Genomic DNA, 22,731 nt, shown 5'->3' on the forward strand with positions numbered 1-22,731 from the left:
AAAATTCTCATAGTACTGTCTTCATTTTGGGGTTATGGGAGAGTCGGTGAGCTAGCACATTGAGAGCAAGCGCTTGGCATGCAGCGCAATCCATGTTTGTTCTCCTTGTTACATATGAATGTGTTTCACTCCAGCCTTTGCCTGGAATGTTATTTCTAGTTCCTCACATGGCCAGCTTCATCTCATCCTCCGGACTAGGTTTAAAGGACAGCTCACTAGGAAGGTGTACCAGATTACTCCATTAAACAGACACACACACACACACACACACACACCCTCCCCCCACCACTCACACACACTCTCCAACCTCATCACCAGTTTATCTTTTCCACACTTATTTGTTGTGCCGTCTGCTCTTATCCTAGGATGTGAGCTCCAGGAGGGCAGGCAATTTGTCTGCTTTGTTCATTGCTGTGCCCTCTGCCCCCAGCAAAGTGCCAGCACATAGTAAGTGCTCAATAAAGGTTCATGGAATGAACAAATAAGCCTCGCCACAACTTTGCTTTATTCATTCCACCAATATGTAGCAAGTACACAGTGGTGAATAAGATGCTTGCATTTTAGTAAAATTTTAAAAATCTCTGGGCAGGGCTGCCAGGTATAGTTGGACATGGGAATAAATAGAAGTTGCAACCCAGTCTATTTGCCAAGCGGTGAGTCCTGCTGTGGAGCTATCTCAGCCCAGAGGGGCATCTTTGTTAATGCAAAACCATCTTGGGAAGTGGGACTTTCACAGAAGATATACTTGCCTAAGGTCACACCCTTACAAAGCGGGCAGTCAAGATGCAAAACTGCCTTCTGACTTCTTTGGAGGGTCTCTCGGTGGCCACGGGCACAGTGTACGGAGTTGCTCCTCGAGCCTCACCTGTCGGAGGGGAGGTGATGCTCACAGGAATCTGGGCACATGCTGTCTGGAATCACAGTACATGTTGATGGCACAATCTCATGTTTAGTGGATTTCAAGTGCATGCATCTTTTTTTTTTTTTAATATATTTTTATTGGTTTCAGAGAGGAAGGGAGAGGGAGAGATAGAAACATTAATGAGAATCATTGGTTGGTTGCCTCCTACATGCCCCCTACTAGAGATCAAGCTGGCAACCTGTGCATGTGCCCTGACCGGGAATCGAACTGTGACCTCCTGGTTCATAGGTCGATGCTCAACCACTGAGCCACAATGGTCAGGCCTCAAGTGCTTGCATCTTTTAAACCCTCATTTCCCCGCAGGCCTCTCCCGATGTCTCCTTTCTCACGTTCACCTTGGGCCTCCCCAAGTCTTCTGTGCACATTCCTTAGCACCCCTTTCTTAGAATCACATGAAGACGAGTGTTGCTGCGGCTGTCCTTTCTCTTGAGTCCTGCCGGACCTTTTGTCCCCCACACCTCAGTCTGCTCCCCTGTAAGATGGAGCTAATCATCTGTAGCTGGTTTAACGTGGGGCACAGGTGAAGGTGCTTTGAAAAGCAGCAGGTGCTCTGCCAACTGGAGAGAATTATGCTATTTGTTTTCATGAAACTGGAGGCAACTGGGCCCTATTTCACTCATTTGTTTCTCCCTCCCTCCCTTATCTTCTCTGGGTTCTACTGTGTGCCCAGCGAATACCACACCTCTGATTCTTGGGGATTTGGGCCCAATTTCCAGTTTGGCCACCAGGCCTGTGCCACCACACCCCAAAGGTTAGTCCTGGTATGCCAGGCTTGTGGAAGCAGGGAGGGGACTGGTCTGGGCCTCCCACACCAGCCCAGTTTGGGCAGACTCCACACCTGGCTAGATCTCAAACTTGAGAGGCCCTGACTCTTTTGCCCTTTGTCAAATATGAGGTTTTCTGCTTATGAATTCCTTTCCCAAATCTCAAAAAAAAAAAAAATAAAATAAAAGGCAGGTCCGCAGGGATTGAAGTTGCATACATTTTTTTAATTGAAAGAAGTCAGCCTCCTAAGTATTGCTTTTACAGGTTTATCCAAGTCCAGTATTCAAACCACTCACATTTTCTAAAAATAATTCTGGCCAGAGGAGCAACATGGCCTCCCCAGGCGTGATGGATCAGTTTTGGCAACTTGATGAAGAAGCAACTTCAAATGAATAAGTCAAAGCCTTGCCCTCAGCCCCGATACCTTCCCTGCCTCTTCTCCTTCGGAGTCATTCCCTGAAACAGTCGCTGCCGCTAAGATCAGCCTGGGCCAAACCCAGTCAGGCTCAGGGCTCCAAGTGCATGAGCCGGAGTTGCCTGTCGCTTCTGTGTGTATGTCCGCGGTTTGAAGTGTCCTCTTGAAAGTTAAGTGTGGGGAGCAGGTGCAGTCGGGGATAAAGAGCAGGGAGGCATACTCTGGCTGGGTTCCTGTAAACATCCATCGCAATGCGGAAGGCCAGAAGCCAAGGCAAGGCCATGTGTGCAATGCTGCAGGCGGGAGAGGTCTTCGGACATGCCCGCCTTCTCCCTTTGGGGAGGGGGACAAATGCCTTCCTGACCTCGGCACTCAGTCTCCACCTCTCCATCCCACTGTCCTGGGTCTGGACGGGAACCTCTCTGTTGGCACAGAACTTTTGAAGGGAGCAGGCCTAACAAGAGAGAAAAAAAGGGCGTTACCAACATGGAAGCACCAACTGCCACCCGTCTGATGGGGCTCTGGACCCATCCACCAGGCCTCAGGAGGCTCCTGGCGGGCCAGGGAAGTCTTCCTTCTATTCCTCACTCTCAGGGAACCACCAGAAGCCCCAGAGGTTAGCCCTGGTATGCCAGGCTTGTGGAAGCAGGGGGGGACTGGGCTGGGAGTGTTTTCCGGTAACTTATTTAAAATTTCTTTTAATGAATTTGACTGATTTCTAAGGACCCTGGGCTGAAGAACCAGTGCAATTTTACGTGGGGGAGGAAGACTGTCCGTTATTGGGAAGGAGGGAGGGAATCCTGGTACCTGAGAGAGGGCAGCCCATGCAGTGGTCACCCAAGAGTCTGCCAGCTGACATGAGCTCTAGGGCAGCTGAGCAAGCTCTGGGTAGTGGGCAGGGCTTGGCAGCACCTCCCACCTTGCCCATAAATGCTTCACAGCCTACAGGAAGGCTGTGGCCACAGCCAACATACTTAGCAGCCCCACTTAGCTCTTTCTCCCAGGACACAGCATCATCCCCACTGCCAGGCCCCTTGAAGGTCCCCACTCCCTTGCCCTTCTCTCTGTCCAGCTGGTGCCAGTATGTCTGCAGTGTCATACTCCCATGCCCATCCTCTGCCCCAGTTCCGAGTCTCATCTTTGCCAGTTCAGACTATCCCTTCTACAAACATCATCCAGCATCATATAAAACTTTGTTAAATACCAACACGTCTTGTTCATCAGGGCACTATTGACATTTGGGGCAGATGATTCTCTGGGCATTGCAGAATGTTAGTAGCATCTCTGGCCGCTGACCACTAACTGCCAGCAGCATCCCCAGGTACAGTAACAACAAAAATGCCCCCTTGCCCCATTAACAAAGACCACCCAAGGGGGTAGAACTGCTTCCACTGAGAACCATGCATCTCCTGCAGGTGCAGGCTGCCAGCAAGTGCTAGGATCACCTCCCAAACAAACGACTTGCACTTGAATCTTCATCCCTGGTCTGCTCACAGGAGAGCACACCTGCAATGGAGCCTTACACAGGTGATTTCATTCCACCCTCCTAACAACCCCAGGAGTCTATTATGATTCCACTTTCAGGTAGAGACACTAAGAAAGGGTGTAAGGATGCCCACCTATCCAGGGCTTTGTCCCACAGATCTCAAAGATTACCAAACCCTGTACCACCCGTGTGCCAGGTCCTGAGCTGGGTGCCAGGGACCCCATGAGGAGTGCAGCTCCTGCCTTTGTCACAATATAGTGAACAATTTCAGCCCAAGGTAATATACCCGACAACAGGAGGATGCACAGGGGATGAACGGGAAAGGCTGTGCACAAAAGGCATGCCAGGTAGAGGGCAGGTGACCAGGGCACAGCAGGTCTTGGAACCTCCTGTAGTTTGGCATGGGTTGGGGGAGGGGTAGAAGGCAGGCCCGTGGGGAGACAAGGCTGGAGAGGGTAGCAGGGGCCAACTTGTTCAAGTTTCTTGTGTTCTCTGCCAGATTCACCTCCTGGAGGCCAGCTGGGGACCCATCCTTCCACGGCTCAGAGACCTTCCCCGGCTTCCACTAATGACACTGGTCTTTGAGTTCTCGGGCCCCAGCCCACCTCCCCACTAGACCTGACAGGTGGGAAGGGGAACCGGGGCCACAGCCAGAACATCAGCATCGGAGCTCTTGGCCCTGTAGAGAGGTGTTAACAGGTACCCCACCCCCCTCCTGCCAGGAGTCCACCTTCTGTTGACCTCCGTCCTCCAAGTAACCTCTGGGGTTCCTATGGGGGTGCTCCTGAGAACCTGGTGTCCATGAACCTGGAGCAGGATTCTTCCTTCAGATTCAACCTTACTGGGCTCACTGCAGCCACCTCCAAGGCAGGGGATCATGCTTGAGCCCATTTCAGACTTGTGGGGATGGGGTGTTAGAGAACACAGAACCCCATGGAACAGACTCACTCCTTTCCCAGTCCTTGTGAACACAACGAACAGCCCAGTGGCTGTGCAGCAGGAGGGCCTCTGCCTTGTCTAGTTGACAAGTCCCGGAGCCTGTCAGGAAGGCTGGAGCACCTCTCTCCTGTGCTAATATAGGGCCTCGCAGGAGCTGGCTCAGCAGGAATTCACTAGCTCTTTTGTTTCCATGGTGTTTATCTATAGGGTCACTTTCTATTTATGGCAAGTGATGCCAATTTTCCATTTCTGATAGTAACATAAAGTTCCTCTTTTCCTAGAACATTAATTTCACTTTAAAAACTTAGGGAGCCGGTTTAAAGAAAACAACTACATAAATAATAGTTCAGGCAACAGGACGAAAAGTGTTGAAGGTGTCATGTGAGGTTTGGGAGATACTGATCCAAGTTAGTTCCGCTCACTCCACAGAGAATGAAGGGGCCCAGAGAAGGTGGTGACCTGCCCTAAGTCACACAGCAAGTCAAGCACAGAGACATCGTCCCAGGCTTCTGCATCCATGGCTGGAAGATGTCCTGGGACCTCTCATCTGGGCCACCCACTGTGGCTGTTAAAGACCAATCCCCTGCTTCTCTGACTTGCAAGTCTGGTCTCACAGCAAAACCCAGAATGAGAACAGCTGACCTTGATCAAACACTTTACACTCACCTTGTACTATCTGCTTTAACTCATGTCTTAACCTATTCCTCAAAACAACCCTAGCAGGTGGGGCCAAGGAGGACCATTATTCCTGAATTTCAGATGGGGCTCAGAGAGGTTAAGGAAATTGTGCAAGGCCATACAGCAGAGCCAGGATTTGAACCTCCTTGGTCTGACCCCAAAGTCTTAATTCCTCTCAGCATCTTTGGTCCATCTCTTTCCTCCAAGGCATCAGAAGCCCTAGCTGAACCCTGGCCAGTGTTGCTCAGTGTTCAGAGTGTCAGCCCACACACTGAAGGGTCGTGTGTTTGATTCCTGGTCAAGGACATGTACCTGAGTTTCAGGTTTGCTCCCTGCTCTCCCTCCCCCATCAGGGTGCGTGCAGAAGCAACTAATCAATGTGCTCTCTCCCTCTCCTTCCCTCTCTGAAAAGCAATGGAAAAAATATCCTCAGTTGAGGATTTAAAAAAAAAAAAAAAAAAGCCGCAGCTGAAAACCATCCCAGGCTGCAGCTTAGAGAATCCAAGCAATGGCTAACATCATTAGAACATGAGACAATTCATTAGCCATTGGCTGTTTTTCTTTATTTCTGAAACTGTAACCTCATTCCAGGCCACTCCCCAGAGGTGGACAGAGGGAGTGAGTGGCTGACTTGCTTTTCATTAGAATGATAGTTGGGCACTTAATCCATTTTAAGCACCAATATCCCAGCTTGAGGATAGGGCTTAAGTGAGTAAATGGCCTATGTATCTTAAGGGTGCTGGTGGAACGATGCTCTGGACATACTGAAAGGGGATTCTTTTTTGTAGTTCTGCCCTACCGGGTAATTCTGGCTCTCCCTTCTTAGCTGTGCGACCTCAGGCAAATCACCTAATTTCTCTGGGCCGATTTCCTCATCTGAAAGGAAGACAACAGTGCCTACTTCTTTGGGCTGTTAGTTGTGAGGATCACATGAAATCGCGTAGGTGGAATGCCTGCCCTACCCAGCACACAGGAGACCGGGTATGTGCTGGTTCCTCTACTTGTCCCCACATGTTCCCAGCTAGAAAACACCAGGAGGGGCCTCCTCAACGCTGGGGCCTTCTGAAAGCAGCTCTTCTTCCCTCCAAAGACCTTGCCTGTTGGAAACCCATTACTCGTTGCTCTTTGTCCATGTATCAACCGACCAACCAAAGTGATGACATCACCAAAGAGGTCATCCAAGTATGATTTGCCCAGTGTCTCCACTGTGGTCTCTGGGACGGGCTGTGCAGCAGGAGGGCCTCCGCCTTGTCTAGTTGACAAGTGTGTGGCCACGAGGGGACAGGAAAGGAGAAGCTGCCTGGCCGCCTGGCTCATGTCTCTGATGGAAGTCAGCTTCTCAAATGTGGATTCTGGTTCATATGTCTGCTATTGATGCTCATCAGCCGTGGGGCTTGTGAAGATTCTTTGTCCAGAACGTGTTTCCATTTGGTCAGTGTCCAAGATTCCGTGAGGCCTTCTGTAGGGCGGCGTCTGCCCAACACCTTCACAAGTCCTGCCACACCCAAGAACCACCTGGACTGCTCTTTATTTAGTATTTTCAATCATCACACCTCTTTTCTTTTGTTAATCCTCACCTGAGGATATTTTTCCACTGATTTTTAGAAAGAGTGGGAGAGAGAGGGAAAGACAGAGAGAAACATTGATGTGAGAGAGACACATTGATTGGTTGCCTCCTGCATGCACCCGACCAGGGCTGGGGCACCTGCAACCAAGGTACGTGCCCTTGACAGGAATCAAAGCCGGGCTGATGCTCTATCCACGGAGCCAAACCAGCTAGCGCAACACACCTCTTAACTACAAAAATTTAAAAGGAACCTTTATGCCATTATCATGAATAAAAATTGATATAATTTGTCATAAACATGAGGCAATGCTAAAAGTAAACATAATGGAAATGAAACTATGAATTCTAGCTAGATACCCCTGGCCTGCAAAAGCAAGCCTGGGCCTGGCTTCTCTGGTCAAAAGGGAAAAGTAGTAGGTGCCATAGAGGTGGCAGAGCGCTGAGAGGCGGATGGCACTCTGCTTCAGTGTACTTGCTGTCTCCAGGGACGCCTGACAGGTGACCTCACTGGGGAAGCACCAGAAGTGTGGCTGGGAGGCCCACCTTAGCTACCTGATAGCTTGGCATCTGGGGTGAGTCACTGAACCTTCCTAAGCCTCAGTGTCCTTCCTGCATAATGAAGCTAATGAGCCCTGCTCTGCCTGCTTCACGGGGTGATGCTCTGGGGAAGTTATGGATGTGAGAGGGGCGGTTATTTTTAACCACCCCACCACCAAGTCCATGCCAGGAAGGAATACCAGGATTCCTATCCCTTCTGGAGGTAAGGGACTGGAACCAGCTCCCAGCCACCCCCAAGACTGGGGCAAGGGATGAGGGCTTCGAGAGTATCAGTTATCAGCCTTGGGCTGCTCAAAGGTTGCCCACACTGACATACCCTCCTTGGTAACTGGCCCCCAAGAGTAAGAGAGCCAAGGAAAGGGGAAGGCTTCCTGGGCCAAGCCCCCTCTGGGTGTGCCATACCATCAACACTGACAGCATCATTTATTAAGAACTGGCTATGAGTCCTTCCTTCCCCATCTCATCTACTGTGCACAAGCCCTGCAGCAGATGCTATCATCCCCAGTTCACAGAGAAGGAAACTGAGGCCCGAGGAGGTGAATCACTTGTCCAAGGTGTTGGTGGAGCTGGGATTTAAACCCCAATCTTACTGCAAAGTCTCTAAGCCATCATTTTAAGGGGCACATGGAGATGGCCTTAAGTAACACCGAGTCACATGAGGTGAGCAAGCAGTTCACTTTGGTTCTAGATCGACCCTTGAATACTTTGAGGAGAAAGTTCCACTCTGGAGCTGGAGTATCTTATCACCTGACTGTTGCTAATCTGCCTTTTTAACAAAGAGCAGGCCAGAGGCCCTGCACCTTTAGCTGGCCTTACTATTTGGCCAGAAGTTAATGACTTTGGCACTTCCTGTTTTTATCCATGCCAAGTGATGCTGGTTTTCTATTTTCAGTGATATAAACATTCTTTTTTAAAAATTCACATGAAAATATTTTTTAAAAACGAAGCATTAAAACTAGTAGACTTAATCACAAACTATAAATTATAAAGGGAGAAATAGTAACTTTACAGTGGAAAGAACTGACAGACACCACCTTGGCCAAGTGATCAAGGTTCACATCACCAGCAATGGGGCAGACAGGTGTCATGTGTCTTCTCATATGCTGCAATCAGAAAAACATACTCTCACTTCTCTGTGGTGTTCCTGCCAAAAATTCATCATCTGAATCTAATCTCAAGAGTAAGCATTGGACAAACCCAAAGTGAGACATTCTACAAAATACCTAACTGGTATTCTTCACAGATGTCAATGTCATGAGAGATAGACGGAGGAGCTGTCCCAGACTGAAGAAGGCACAAGAGACACAATTAATGCAAAGGGCTGATCTGGGATTGGATCCTGGACCTCAACTCCCCCCACCCCTCCAACCTTTTTACTGTGAAAGGACACTATTCGGACAATTGATGAAATTTGAATAAAGGCATAAATTAGATTGGTCCTAGGATTGTATCAATGTTAAATTAGCTGATGTTGACCATTGTACTGTGGTTCTATTAGTAAGTGTCCTTATTCTCAGGAAATTCACACTGAAATATTTAGGAGCAAAGGAACATAACATCTGCAATCTATTTTCAGAAAAATAATTATACACATATGCAGGTACACACACCTAGTGAGCACATGAGCAAATGTTGCAAAACGTTAATCGGTACAATTGGTGAATTTGGGTGGAGGATATGGAAATTCTTTGTACTCTTCCTATGACTTTTATATAATTGTAAATTTAAAAAGCTTTATTTAAAAGAAAAAACTCAGATAAAAGGAATGAGTACATGAGGCAGGTCTGGCAGAGTCCGGAGTAGTGCTCTAAGGGTAAGGGTCAGAAGTCAGAGCCCTCCCTGGAGGCCCCTGCACCCCACACCAACCACAGCACTGGGTAGAGAGGCTCAGCTCTTTACTCAGCTTTGTTCCCCTAGCCTTATTTCCTTTCTGGGCCTCTGTTTCTTTATTTCTGTGATGGGGATAATGATGCCTGTCCCTTTTATTGTGATCTTGGTTTCCCAAAAGCAAACTAAGCCCCCTGGGGAGTGGGGGAGGGAAGAAAGTCAGCAGATTAACCAGGAAAACGAATGGTCAAGAGGAGCCCTTAAATTTCTTAGTTCAACAGAGCAGATACAAGGCCTGTGAGGGTGTTCCTTGGACGAAATCTAGTTTGTGTAACACAGAGTCAAGGGAGCAGGACCTCTGGTATCTCAGCTGTCTTGAAACAGATACTGGGAGTTTTCTAGGTCTAAAGGTTCAGCCAAAACCAATGTATCCTGCCCTAGCCAGTTTGGCTCAGTAGACAGAGCATCAGCCTGTGGACTGAAGAGTCCCAGGTTCAATTCTGGTCAAGGGCATGTACCTTGGTTGCAGGCTTCCGGCCCTGGTCAGGGGCATGTGGGAGGCAACCAATCGATGTGTCTCTCTCACATTGGTGTTTCTCTGTCTCTCCTTCTCCCTTCCACGCTCTCTAAAATCAATGGAAAAATATCTTCGGGTGACAATTATAAAAAACAAAACAAAACCAATGCATCCTGTGGACAGCGCCCTTCCAGATCAGCATCATGTCAGGACAGAGCTGGAGAGTCAGCAGGCCTACGGATACACGTGCCTCCCCTCATCATCATCGCCTGTCTCATCTGGGTAGTAGTCACAACTTCCTACCTGGTTTCCTGTCAGACCAGACCCCTGCCTGGAGCTCCACCAGCTGCCTGGGGGATCTCCCAGGACCTGACTCTATCGTGCCCATGCCCCCAAAAAGGTTTGGGTTTCTGAGCAGAGCAGTGGTATGCCAGCTGCCTGTGTCTTCTGCTGATGGCACATGCCACAGTTTGGCATGAGGGAGCAGGGCAGGTAGATCAGGGAAGAGTAGTTGCAGCACCCAGTCGGGACACTGAAGCTGAGAAACCCTGTAATAAGTTGACCGCTGGGTCTGGTTACCCTTAGCTCCAAATCCGAGTTCCGCCAGGCACGTGACTGGCAGCTGCATTCTCAAGTCTCTCCATTCCCAGTGCAGTGAGGCTCCTTTCCCTCAGCCCTTCCTGTGTGCCAAGAGAGGGCTGGCAGCACTGTGGGCTTTCATCAAGAATCAGGACAAATCAATCCAGCTGAGCTGCCTCCACACCAGAACTGCTAGGACACTAGGACTCTCCTCAGCTCCCAGGCCAGCCACAGTGGCCCTTTCTCCTGGGACTGACTCCCTATTCCCCCTGCTCCTGGGCAATGATTAACACTCCAGGAAAACCACAGAGCTGTGGCTCTTGGGCTCCAGATCTGGTGGCCTTTGGCGGGCACAGCACAATGAGCAAGGACTCCTGAGGGTCCCAGACCTAGAAGGCAGAGTAAGAAGTCTATCCCAGTAGTCTAGTTCTGGACCTGCCCATCGCTCAGCCAGCCAGTCCTCCGTCGCTCATCAGGGAATCTAAATTACCAGTGGGTATTATGTGCAGGTTCATATATTCAAGGGCCTGAGTATACACACTTCCATTGTATCTGTTAATGATAGTGTTTACTTTTAATATATCACAGGAAGGCTTAAGAGCTTTACATATATCTCATTTAATCCTCACAAGGAAGTCAATTTTCATTATCTCTGCTTTATAGAAGAGGAACCTGACATGCAGGGAGTTATGTAGCATGCCCAAAGTCACAATGAGGGTTGGGATTTTAACCCAGGGCATCTGAATCGGGGGTGTCTGACCCTAATACAGCCTCCTTAGTAAGTTCTCCACAAATGTTTGAGGACCTAAATTATGCAGGTACTCACATAAAGAGAAAAAAGAAAAAGAGGGAGCAAAAGTGAGTGAATCTTTTCGTCTTGAGATCCACCCTTTCCCCAACTGCTTGGCATGCCCCTCACGCTTAGTCAGTGTTTCATGAGACTATGTCCACGTGAGAATGTGTGAGAAGAGTAAGATTTGACCACTGGTGTTCCTCTGCTTATGGAAAGGAGCCTGGAGATGGGGTGCTGTCAGATCATCTTTATCTTCCCCAAAGGCTTTTCCTGCTTTTAGCCACCCCTCACCCAACCAAGTCTGGGCTTCCCCAGTCCTTGGGGCCAAGACTACCTTGGTTTGGATTTGGGAGTGGAGAAGGAGGAATAATGTGTGTGACTTCCACCATTTCTCCAGGCACGAGTATTTCCCACCGCCCCTGGCCTCCCAATTTCCCAGGGTCCAGCTCTGTCACTTTGAAAGCTTTGCAAGGGTGTCCTTGAGACATACTTCCTGTGTTTCTGCTCAAACAGTGTTTGCTAAAAAGTATGTCAAAGCATTTGGGCTTCGGTTTTTGGTTCAGAGTATGCCAATGTTTTCATTTGCAAGGGGAAGTGTTTCTGTTGATGTGCTGAAGGGATAAAATAAGACAGTCTTCTCCAAATTACACTGTCTGAAAGTCAAGCACTTGGCTTGGAGGCAGGGATTCATCTTGGGATCCTGGAGCCTCGCAGAAGAGCAGGCAGAGTTAACATTTGCTGAATGACTCAATCAGTGAATACACAAAGGGCATGGAACCAGTATAGACGATCAATACTCAGTACAGGCTTTGAATGGATTCCATAGTTCTACCTTCAAAAGGTGTTCTTGGTCTATTTGTGTTTCTCCATCTTTACTAACCTTGCCTCATCCTAGCCTTGGTCACCTCTGGCCTGAGCAACTGAACAGCTTCTAACTGGCTATCCTGTTTCCACACTTGCTCCTATAACTCATTTTGCCCACAAGAGCCTAAGCCATCTTTGCAGAATGTGAAGTGGAAATGTGTCATCCCTACTGGTGGCTTCTCATTGCTCATGGCTGTGGCCTCCAAGTCCCACACAGTCTGGCTACCGCCCACCCCACTGACCTCTCCTGGGGCTGCTCTCCTGCCACAATAGCCTCCTTTTAGTTGTTGGAAGAACCAACCCTCTCCGCCCCACGGCCTTGGCACTGGCAGTTCCTCTGCCCGTATGGCTCTTCTCCAGGTTGCCATGTCTGGCTCCTATCAATTTAGAGCTCAGAAGGGCCTTCTGTGACACCTCCATCTGAAGCAGCCCATCTCTATTCTTCTGTGTCACTTACCCGATAGACATTTATTGAGCACCTACTAAATGCTAGGTGCTATTCTAAGTGCTGAGGAAACAGCTGTGAACACAATACGGATGCCCATGTCCTTACCTGCCTTCATAGCTCTCAAAAAAATCTGATTATCTTGTTTGGGAACCTGCTTGTCCTTCTTACCAAGTGACTAGAGGGCTGGGGCTAAGTCTATCTTGTTCATTGTGTTCATCCACCAGGCACAGTAGATACTCAGTACACATTTGTTCAATAAAAGAACGGATGGATGGATGGATGGATGGATGGATGGAAGGCAGGCAGACTGGGTAGTTATAGAGAGTAGCTCAAATAAAGCTTTCTTCAAAAAAATCTCACTGTTAACCCCTCAGGGAGCTCCTGCCTCTCCTCCCCGCCTTCCCCCATTACTGGCAGTAGATTCTGCCCCACCCTAAGTCACCTGACTATGGTATCTTGGCTTAGGAAGACCACAGAGCAGAGGTGTTAATTCAGCCTGCTTGGGATGAGTGGCAATTAGTGTTTGTTTTCCAAAAGAAGCCCTTGCCCAATGCCTCAGTATCCCTCTTCCTTTGCAACTCAGACCCTGTGCCTAGTGACACTCCAGCACTGGCCAGCTGAGGGGCTCCAGTCAAGAAGTCCCTACATGCCCTGTGAACCCTCACCAGACACAACAGTCTGCCTGTCTCTCCCATCTAGTCCAGCTGCCTATTTTCCTTTTTTGTGTGTGTTGTTTTGTATGTTTCTTTTCTTTTTATTTATCTGCCTCTCTTCCTTGATGTGTTACTTTGGCCAAGATTTTCTCCTTTCTGGATTTTCATTTCTCTCCCACCAGCAAACATGTGGGCCTGGACACAGCTACCTGGTTGCAGCCCAGAGGCAGGACTTGAACACCTTAGTGCAATGATCCTGTGGTTTCTTCTGCATACCCAAGAGCCCCCTGAGGCCTTGCAAACACGCAGGCAAAGTCCCCGCTCCTTCCCCATCCTGTCCCCGTCCCCTTTCCCCCCCTGCTCCATGAAGGCAGTTTGTGAAACTGGCAGCCCTTGCAGTTTCACCCTGAAACCTGACTCCAAGTCAGCAGCAAACCCAAGGCCAAAAGTACAAGGTTCTTTGCTAAAGGAGGTTTCTCCTCTTAAAACCCCAGCCAGAAGCCCTTGCTCTCAGGCTCCAAGAGGCCACAAGACAAAGGTGACCAGTGCCTGGCTTCCTACCTTTTGGGACACTCCAAATCTTTATCCTTCCAGGACTAGTGAGAATCTCCCCCCCCCCCCACCCACCCCGCAAATCAAGGTCATCTTCAAGCTAGACTGAGGATAGGGGGAGGAGCTGACAGTTCTGCCTCCAATAGATTTGGGTGCAAAGGTTTTTCCATAAGCTGTGACAGTTGGCAGCATGGCTAACCCAAACACTACTTAGGCCCTGCCTCCCTTCCCCTCTTCAACAGCTGTCACCTTCCTTAGGGCAAGCCTTCCAACCCCCAACTAAGCGCCTAAGGAGTCCAGCCATTCCTGACATCCAAATAGACCTGGAGGAGGAGGTGGATGGAGGAATGAATCAGGAGCCTGGGGGAGGGGTGTGTGTCCGGCTTGGGGAGGCCTCCCTCTTCCTCCCCGGTGCCCCAATCCGTCCTCATCCCGCACAGAGGGCACTTACAGGCCTCGGAGGCCGGAGAGGACCTCGTCCTGGAGGTCCCATCCCTGGCCAAACGGTGCCCTCAACCAGCAGCAGCGGCATGTTCTGGGCGGCTGGTCCGGGTGGAAGGTTGCGGGTTGTGGGGGATTGCGGGGGAGCAAGGCCTACTCCAAGTAACCATCGAAGACGTCGAGCTCCGAGTCGGCATCGTAGAGGCCCAAGCCCGGGTCGGAGAGCACGCCGAGGTCCACGAGCGCCTGGTCCATGTCCTCGGGCAGGAAGACGAGGCCCACGTTGAGGACGATGTACTCCATGAGGAAGGCGTAGTATAGGATCAGCACATTGACGAAGAATAGGCCCACGTAGAACATAGAGGGCAGCAGCGGCGGAGGCACGTAGGGGCTCAAGGGGCCCAGCACGTCCAGGTGGGCCGCGACCCGGGCACTGGGCATGCAGGGGACGACGAGGGCGACAGCGGCCCGGAGATCCCAGCGAGCTCAGCCGCTGTGGCGCCCGGGCGGCCGGCGAGGGGACAGCTCAGCCATCCAGGGACGCCCTGCGGCTCGACCGAGGCGGCGCTGGTTTCCGGCGGTGAAACCTGGGGACGCGCCCGGCCTCCGAAACGTGCGTGGAGGGGTCCCCGTACCCCCAGATGTGCCCACACAGCTTTCTCGATTCGCTCCGCGGCCAGGCGGGCCCCCCCCGAAGTGCCCGGTGGCTATCTGGCTCCTCCGATGAGCCCCGCTCGCAATCACGGACCCTCGCAGAGCCGGCGGGGAGCCCACTGCGGCTCAGCGTCGAGGGCCAGTCCCGGAGGCAGCCTCTCCAGGTCGGCCCGGCAGTTCCTCGAGCCCCATTTGTGCCTCCTCCGGCTCAGCGCCCATGGCTGCAGCCGCCGCCGCGTCGCCCTGCTGGTCGCGTTCCGAGCTCCGCCTCCAGAGAGACGCCGCGCTCATTGGCCGGCCGCCCCCTGTCCGCGCTCATTGGTCCGAGCTGGCTGGGGGCGGGTACTTGTCAGCCCTGTGCCTGGGGACGCTTGCTTTTCCTGGTTCTGGACTCCGCCTTGATCTCAAACCCAATTCGCTTCTTTGAATCCTTCTCGGAGTAGGGGGACTGGAAAGAAACCCGACACAATTCAAACTTAGAGGCGACAAAAGCTGAAGGAAACCGCGAGCTCTCTCTGCACCCTGCTGGACTTGAATATGGCGCCACGCCTTTTTGGGACTCAGTTTACCAGATGAAAAAGGAGGCGGGGTAAGGGAGGGGTGGTGGACTTTAATAGTGAAAATCTTGAACTTTCTCAAAGGGCCAGTTTTTTTATGGTGGGGATAAGCAACCAATGTCCGCTTGGTTTCCAAATTCTGGCTGCAGGAAGGTCTGCCTACTGCGGAGAGTTCTGCATTGTAGTGTTCAGTGACACCCGAGTAAAGAGATATCCAGGCTCGGACCTTTAGCCAGCAGGGTTGCATTATTGTTTTTAAACATGGCTTACAAAGTACAAAGAAATAAGAAGCAACCCTACTGGCAACAAAGAAATAAGAAGCAACCCAAGAAGTACACAAAAAAAGTGAATCCCCTTCTCATGGGGAACCCTTGTACATCCTTCAGGAGGCTGATCTTGCCCACAGGGCCTTCCAAAGCAGTTCCATAAACTATTAAATCTCAGGCCACTGAGCTGGGTGCTTTACATGCATTGCTTACGTGGAGCCAGACAGGGCAGTGTAGTAAGTTACGCTTTTTTACAGATGAGGAAACCAAGACCCAGAGAAATGGTGGGGCCGTGGAAGCTGATCCGCTAGCCTGTGTCTAGAGGCCAGAACCTGCCCCCCTTTTTCCCCCTCCATGACTGTTTCTTTAGATGTAAGTCTCCTTTAGATGAATTACACAGCAAAACCATTAATCCTTCACCTTTCTCCAACTTCAGGTGAAACAAACTTTCATTTATTCATTCACTCTGTCAATATTTGCTGAACACCTATTAGCACCAAGCTTTGTGCTGGGCATTGGGGAGAACATTAGCTCCTGGTCCAATTCTGTCCTGAGCAAAGTAGATTGTACACAATAGGCGTTGGATAAGTATGAGGTATAGAAATAAGTGAATAAATGGTGAACAGCGTCATTTTACCTCCTTGGAGCTTCTCACTTTTTATAGATACATCTTCTTGGCTCATATAGGAAGTTGGTGTTTCCATTTTCAAAAATATGTTAGTTTGGGAAATGGCATGGATTTTGGGTGAAGACCAGAGAAATCCTCTCAAAGTACAGGATGTCCAGTTTTGGTACATTGTTGCTTGAAGGTCTAAATATAAATTGAAGTAGAAAAAGAAAAAGGCTGTGAGGACAAACAAGGCTATTACCGATTGATGCAGTTTAGTTTTGTTTGTCTGTTTTTTACTGGGGAATAAAAATAAGGGTACCTGGTTTTGAATCGTAGTTCTGTCACTTACTAGCTGCATGACCTTGGGCAAGTCAACCTCACTGTGATTCAATTTCCTTGACAGTAAATGAGAATAATAATAGAACCCACCTCATGGGGTTGTTAGAATAATTATATGTAAGCGCTTAGGCACATGGTATAGCAATAGCTAATCTTATTCTTATCATAAAGCTAATCATAAAGCTAATAATTGTTAATACTGCCATTACTTATAATCACTCTACTTCTCCAATTTCCTTCTAAGGTTCTGCGCACAAATTTCCCATTCCCGCCCACCGGGACGGTACGGCGCATTCTCCTCCTCTCGCTCCGCCTCTTCTCCCAGGCCGCAGGCCCGCAGTTGCGTGGTGCACGCCGGGCCTTGTAGTTGGTTCGCAGAGTCCTGTCTGTTGGGGCCTCGCGAGTGAACTGCATTTCCCAGCATTCCTCGTGATGGCGGCCGTAAAGCGCGACGGTCGAACGGCCGGTTCCGGCTGAATGTCAGTGCCGGGCTGTGGGCCGGGAAGGAAGGTGGTTGGCGGTCTCTTCACCACCTCCGCGGTTTGTGCTGCCGCCGCGGGCTCCCAGCCGCTGGGCCGCTGGGGCATGAGACCGTGAGGCGAGCGACGGGCCGGGGCAGCCGACATGTTTGGCCGCTCGCGGAGCTGGGTGGGCGGGGGCCATGGCAAGTCTTCCCGCAACATCCACTCCTTGGACCACCTCAAGTGAGTATGTTGGGGGCGGAGGTGGGAGGCCTGGGGCTGGAAACTGGGATGGGAGCGCGTAGCCCCGGGCTGGGGTCGCTGAGAGGTGTCAGAGCTGAGGTGGAGGGTGGAGAGAGGTGCTCAGGAAAGGCTGTATAGTGGTTAAGAGCGAGAGCTCTGGAGTCAGGGCGTCTTGGTTCGAACCCTGACCCCGTCTCTCCTTGCTGTGTGACCTTGGGCAAGTCGCTTAGCTTCTCAGAGCCTTAGTATCCCCGTCTTTTTAAAGTAAGGGCATGAGATTTCAGTTTACGGACACCGACTTCGTTCTTGCCGGAGCAGATCTTGCGCACCTAGCTTCTCGGGGTGGTACTTCTTAGGCTGGACAAAGGTCAGAGGTCTGGATCCCGGAGTCGGACAGATCTGGGTTGCAATCTAAGTATGTGGAGTTCGGCCTTAGTTTCCTTAGCTGTAAAACGGATATTGTGACAGCACCTGCTTCCCAAGTTTGTCTTGAGGATTGGGTAAGAGAATGCACTTAAAGCTGGGAGCACATACAGGTGCTCATTCAAGGGCAGTAATTAAAAGCAAACTATTTTCTAGGGGGAGTCTAAAGATGGACTATCAGAAGTAGAGCTCTAGGGGAGGACAAGTTGCAAACGGGATCCTGGGAAGCAGGAGTGCAGCAGACAGACCTGCTTTCAAATCCTGATTTCACCACTTAATAGCAGTGTGACCTTGGCCAAATTACTTCACCTCTTTGAGCCTCGGGTTCCGCATCTGCAAATGAGTATTGTGAACATTGTGCAAGGATTTAGTAATGTCATGCATGGAAAGAGATTGACCCAGTGTGTGTCACACAGTAGGTGGCCAGGAGTGGTAGCTGTGTTTATTAGCCAGGCCAGGCCTTCCCAGACCACACTACCTCAAGGGCTTCCCCCACCCCGATTCCTGTCCATCTTTATCTTGATTTCATTCAATGCATCTCCACTAACTGCAGTTGTCCTGCTTGTTTTTACTACCTTTTTGTCTGCTACTAAACTGGCACTACTAGGCAGACAGAGACTGCTTGTTTTGCTCACAATTGTATCCCAGAATCTAGTGCTGTGCCTGACACACAGTAGGAGCTCAATGGATGCTTAATGGATGGAGAAAAAAAAAAGAATGAACTGGGGAGAGGTGTAGAGCATGCAGACAGGAGTCCAGGATTTTTTGGGGGGCATGGGGGGTGGGGTGGTGGTGATGATGGAAAACAGAGACCTTTGAGGAGGGAATAACTTCAGGGAGGAAGATATTGGGGGGAGTTGGAGTAGGCAAACTTTGGTGGTAAGAAGTAGGCTGGTTTACAGAGGAACCTCCCAAGATTACTGATGGGAAGGAAGAAGGATGGAGGGAGGAGGGGGAAACAGTAGGAAGAAGATGGGAAAGGATTGGTGGGGAGGGACATTAGATGGGGGTTTCTCATTTGGCCAGGGGTCAGGGTACAGTGATTCTCAGCTGTGTCCTTTCTAGCATGGAGCATGCATTTAATAAATGTTTGTGGGTCTCAGAGGGGTGGGGAGGGGGGAGCAGGAGGGCTCATGTGGTGAGGAATGGTGGTAAGAGAAAACATGGGGAGGAGAGAGGCCCAGGACAAGAAGTGGGGTATGTAGGAAAGCAGGAATCTTAAGTGGGAGGGCAGCTGCAGGGGAAAGGGAGAGGCTTAAGGATTTCAGGAATGTAGAGAGTGGGTGGATGTGGCTGAGAAGAGCAGAATGGTTGGGCCTCCTGCCAGCACCCAGTTACCTGCAGGCTGTCACCTCACTGCCTGACTCTAGGCCTTTTAAATTGCTGTAATATTTATTAAATGCGTTTTCTGCGTCAGGTACTTGCAAAGGCCTTCCTGTGTGTTATTTCCTTTAGTCCATTTTATAGAAATGGAAACTAAGGTTCAAAGAAGTTCAGTCACTTGCCCAAGATAACAACAGCTGAAAAGTGTCAAAGCCAGGATTTGACTTTAGTGCTTGTACTTATTACACTGTCTTTTTGAATAAATCTTCCTAATAAGTCAGGTTGGGAAGTCTTTCAACTTGGTTGAGTCTCACTGCCAGTGGGTCATCTTCACTCTCCCACCAGCCAGGGAATGGTAAAGGTTCTCAGGTTCCTTTGAAGTATCCTGGAACTGCCCAGGTACATCGTTTAGGTTGCATGGCCATTGGGTGCTTTTTGGAAACCCGAGCTGCCTGCCCTGGATCAGGCAGATCAGCGTAATCCATATTACAGCCTGCCTGAGTAACCTGGTGATTTGCTTACTGGTGTGGGGCTTAGAAGATCCTAAAGTGACTTGGATAAGAGTGCCATAAACAGCTATTACCCACCCCAGTGCTGGTGATGATCTTCATTTGGCTCTGATAGTAAACATCTTGGGTTTGGGATATGGAGCAGCTTATAACCTGAGGGAAAAAGAGACCACCATAGAGCCAGTGACTGTACAGCGTGGCAAGCACTAGGATCACGGTAGGCCCAGGGTTCTGTGGAAACCTTGCAAGCTTTCTGGAGGAGGCAACACCAGAGTGCAGTCTTCAAGGACAAGTAGGAATCACTGTATGGGGGAGCAGGATGTGGGAGGGGGACCCTGGAGTTTGTGGAGCATCAGTGTGGGGCTGGTTGTAGAATGGAAACAAGTCTGGAGGTAGAATGAGGCTTGGGTTTCATCTGACACAGGGTGACCAACCATCCATGTGTGCCTGGGACTGGAGGGTTTCTCAGGACATGGAACTTTCAGTGCTAAAACTTGGAAAGTCCTGGGCAACTGGTATAAATTGGTCACCATCCCAGTGACAAGTGACAGTTCCTAATACACTCTTACCCAGACAGAGGACACAGTGTGGATGGAAAGTAGAGATTAAGATACTTAAAATAATTTAGAATTGGTCATTTGGGGGGCGGGGGCAGACAAAGCATCTTGGAACCCTCCTTCTCCCCCCCCCCTTTTAATGGACTTTTTAAGAACAGTTTGAGATTTACAGAAAAATTGAGAGGACAGTCCAGAGGGCTGGAAACCCTTTTTGAACTACATTATTCTTCATAACATTCCCAGCTTTCAAAGTGGAAAGGCGTTTTACTCTTGGAATATACAGGGTTTTACTCTTGGAAAATTGTGTACCTGTGGTTTTTGTCTATTCAGTCAAGTTCGTGATTTAGTTGAGGCAGATTGAAATAGTAAGAGTTTATTTGCTGCACGTCACAGGTGGTTTATTGCCCAGACTAGTGGCGAGACTGTGACACTGACTAACAGATGCCCACCACTAAGAAGAACCTTTACTGATGGAGTTGTGTGATTGCTACTCTAACATCACCTGTACTGGGAACTATGAGTCTACAACTGATGGAACGTTTTTGTTCTTGTGTTGTGTGGTTGTCTTAATTCTGATCACCTTTTTGTGTGGCTCAAGATTCTTGGTTGCACATGACAGAAATCTGGATGGAATTGCCGTAAGCCCCAAATGGAACTGATTGGCTCCTGTCACTGACCAGTCATACCTGGCTAAGCCATGGCTGAGTCCAGGTGTTGAGATGGAGCTATCACTATCTGCCTCTTTACAGTTCTTGTCTCTGCTTTCTACTGTATTGGTGTCATCCTCAGCAGGCTCCGGGCTTACATTGCGGTAGCTTAGCAGTCCCTGGGAAAAAGAACTTCTTTTCTTAGTATTGCCAGCAGAAGTCCAGAATTGAAGTGTTAGACCAACTGGGGTCTCATGCCCATCCCTGACCCAGTGACTGTGGCAGGGGGTGTGGAGTGCTCTAATTGGTCTTTCTTTGGAGCTGGGATGCCATCAGCTCCACACAAGCTACTGGACAGAGAATGAGAGAAAGGGAAAATCGGGGGTTTTACCCGAAGGAGACAGCGAATGTTTACCAGCAGGTAGACACTCATCTACTCTTGGTATATTCCACTTTTGCCTAACATAGCATTGGTACTTTTAGAACTAGAGGTACAGTATTGCTAGATTTATTTTCTTAGCATACACTATTTAACATATCACACACAGTGAGTCCAAGGTACCTGCTATGTCAAGTCTAAGTTCTTTCAGGCTTTCATAGCACTCTAGACTCTGTTCCTACCATCTAGTTTGAGAGCACAGAGGAGGTCCCTATAACCCAGGCCAGGGAGTCAGAAGCATCCTTGGTGGGCAGATACCCATTTAAATGGAGACCCTAAAGGATGAGTGGTTGTTACCAGGTTGGGGTTGGGGTAGGGCAGAGTTAAAGGGAGGATGCTCAGGCAGAGGAAACAGCATTTGAGAGGCTGGGAGGAGAGAGTCTGGGGTCCTTCAGTAAGGGGATGTATATGTATATGTGGTGGAGGGAGGTGGAAGACTCTAACGCAGAGCAGTGAGGCTGGAGAAGTCATAGAAGCCACGTCCTGCTGGGCCTTGTAAATCATGTTAAGAAATTTGGACATTAGGCTGAGAACAGTGGGGAGCCATTGAAAGTTTATAACCAGAGGGCTGCCGTGGTCCCTCCGAAGTTCAGAGAATGGATTGGGGGAGGGCCAAACTGGCGGAGGTGGGCTTCTACTCAGGACTGTTGCTGTCTTCTGGTAAGTTAGGATAGCAGCCTATCTATTGTCATCCAAGGATATTTGTTTTGCCATTTCACACTGACGGTCCTTTCTCATTCACTGTTCACATACCTCATATACCCACCTCTCTGCACCTTTGTTTCCACCACTTGAGCTCCCCTCTTATTCTTGCTTGCCCAAATGCCAGTCTTATATAATAAAAGGGTAATATGCAAATCAACCGAACAGCAGAACTACCGGTAGCTATGACACGCACTGACCACCAGGGGGCAGACACTCAATGCAGGAGCTGCCCCCTAGTGGTCAGTGCGCTCCCACAGGGGGAGCGCTGCTCAGCCAGAAGCCCTGAGCCGGGCTTACAGCTGGTGAGCACAGCAGCGGTGGCCACAGTGCTAACTAAGGATGTTGCAGGCCAAGCTGAGGGACGCCCCCCTCCCGTTCCCCACCATGAGTGCACGAATGTCATGCACCGGGCCTCTAGTTCTTCCATAAGAATTGCCCTTGTGGCTTTAGTCAAGAAGTTTTACCATGTTCTCTAGCTTCACTTGTTCATGTTCTTGCTGTTACACTCAGTTAACATGTTATCGTATACAGTCTTCTCATCACCAAAGAGTTAGACCAGCTGTCAGGTGCTCTGAGCTCTTCCAGTTTTATCCCAGCCTTGGGGTTAGATCCCCAGGAAGCTGGCCAGGGTTCCTCAGGCATGTCCGTTTGCCATCATAAATGTTCTTACTTGGTTATTTATTTGTTTGTCTGTCTCCCAATTTGAACATTAGCTTCATGAGGACAGGGACCTGTGTGGCTTGTTCACCTGGGCATTGTCAGATGCTAGGACAGGGTCTGACACGTACTAAGTGATCAACAAGTATTTGTCACAGGATGAACAAAAGAGGCAAGTTCTGGCCAGGCTTTTCTTAACAACAGCTTGCTCTTGCCACTTTGGTCATAGCGTCTGTGCTGGAGCTGTGACTTGTTCTAGGGCTGAAAGCCCTTCCTGCACACCTGCCATGATTGCTGACTCCCTGGCATTCCAGATGCAGTCTCACTGGCCGGCCCA

At 49.8% G+C, this 22,731-nt stretch overlaps 2 protein-coding genes across 5 annotated transcripts in view; one reads left to right on the forward strand and one right to left on the reverse strand.

Annotated features, from left to right (window-relative positions):
• Positions 1-1,890: 1,890 nt before the first annotated feature.
• Positions 1,891-14,921, reverse strand: DEXI (Dexi homolog). The gene is made up of 2 exons (XM_080680510.1): positions 14,015-14,921; positions 1,891-2,556 (listed from the first exon to the last, which is right to left on the reverse strand). The coding sequence occupies exon 1, from the start codon at positions 14,443-14,445 to the stop codon at positions 14,158-14,160; it is 288 nt and encodes a 95-aa protein (XP_080536636.1). The 5' UTR covers positions 14,446-14,921; the 3' UTR covers positions 1,891-2,556; positions 14,015-14,157.
• Positions 14,922-16,907: 1,986 nt separating this feature from the next.
• Positions 16,908-22,731, forward strand: part of CLEC16A (C-type lectin domain containing 16A) — a 231,621-nt gene continuing 225,797 nt past the window's right edge. For 3 of the 4 annotated variants that reach the window (XM_080679440.1, XM_080679438.1, XM_080679439.1), the window contains exon 1: positions 16,908-17,134. In XM_080679440.1, the coding sequence (XP_080535566.1) occupies positions 17,055-17,134 (80 nt within the window). In that variant the 5' untranslated portion in view covers positions 16,908-17,054. The remainder of the gene's footprint in view (positions 17,135-22,731) is intronic. The other variant, XM_080679441.1, reaches the window with a different exon arrangement.

Source organism: Plecotus auritus, assembly GCF_963455305.1.
Source record: "Plecotus auritus genome assembly, chromosome: 7".
NCBI classification, from domain to species: domain Eukaryota; kingdom Metazoa; phylum Chordata; class Mammalia; order Chiroptera; family Vespertilionidae; genus Plecotus; species Plecotus auritus.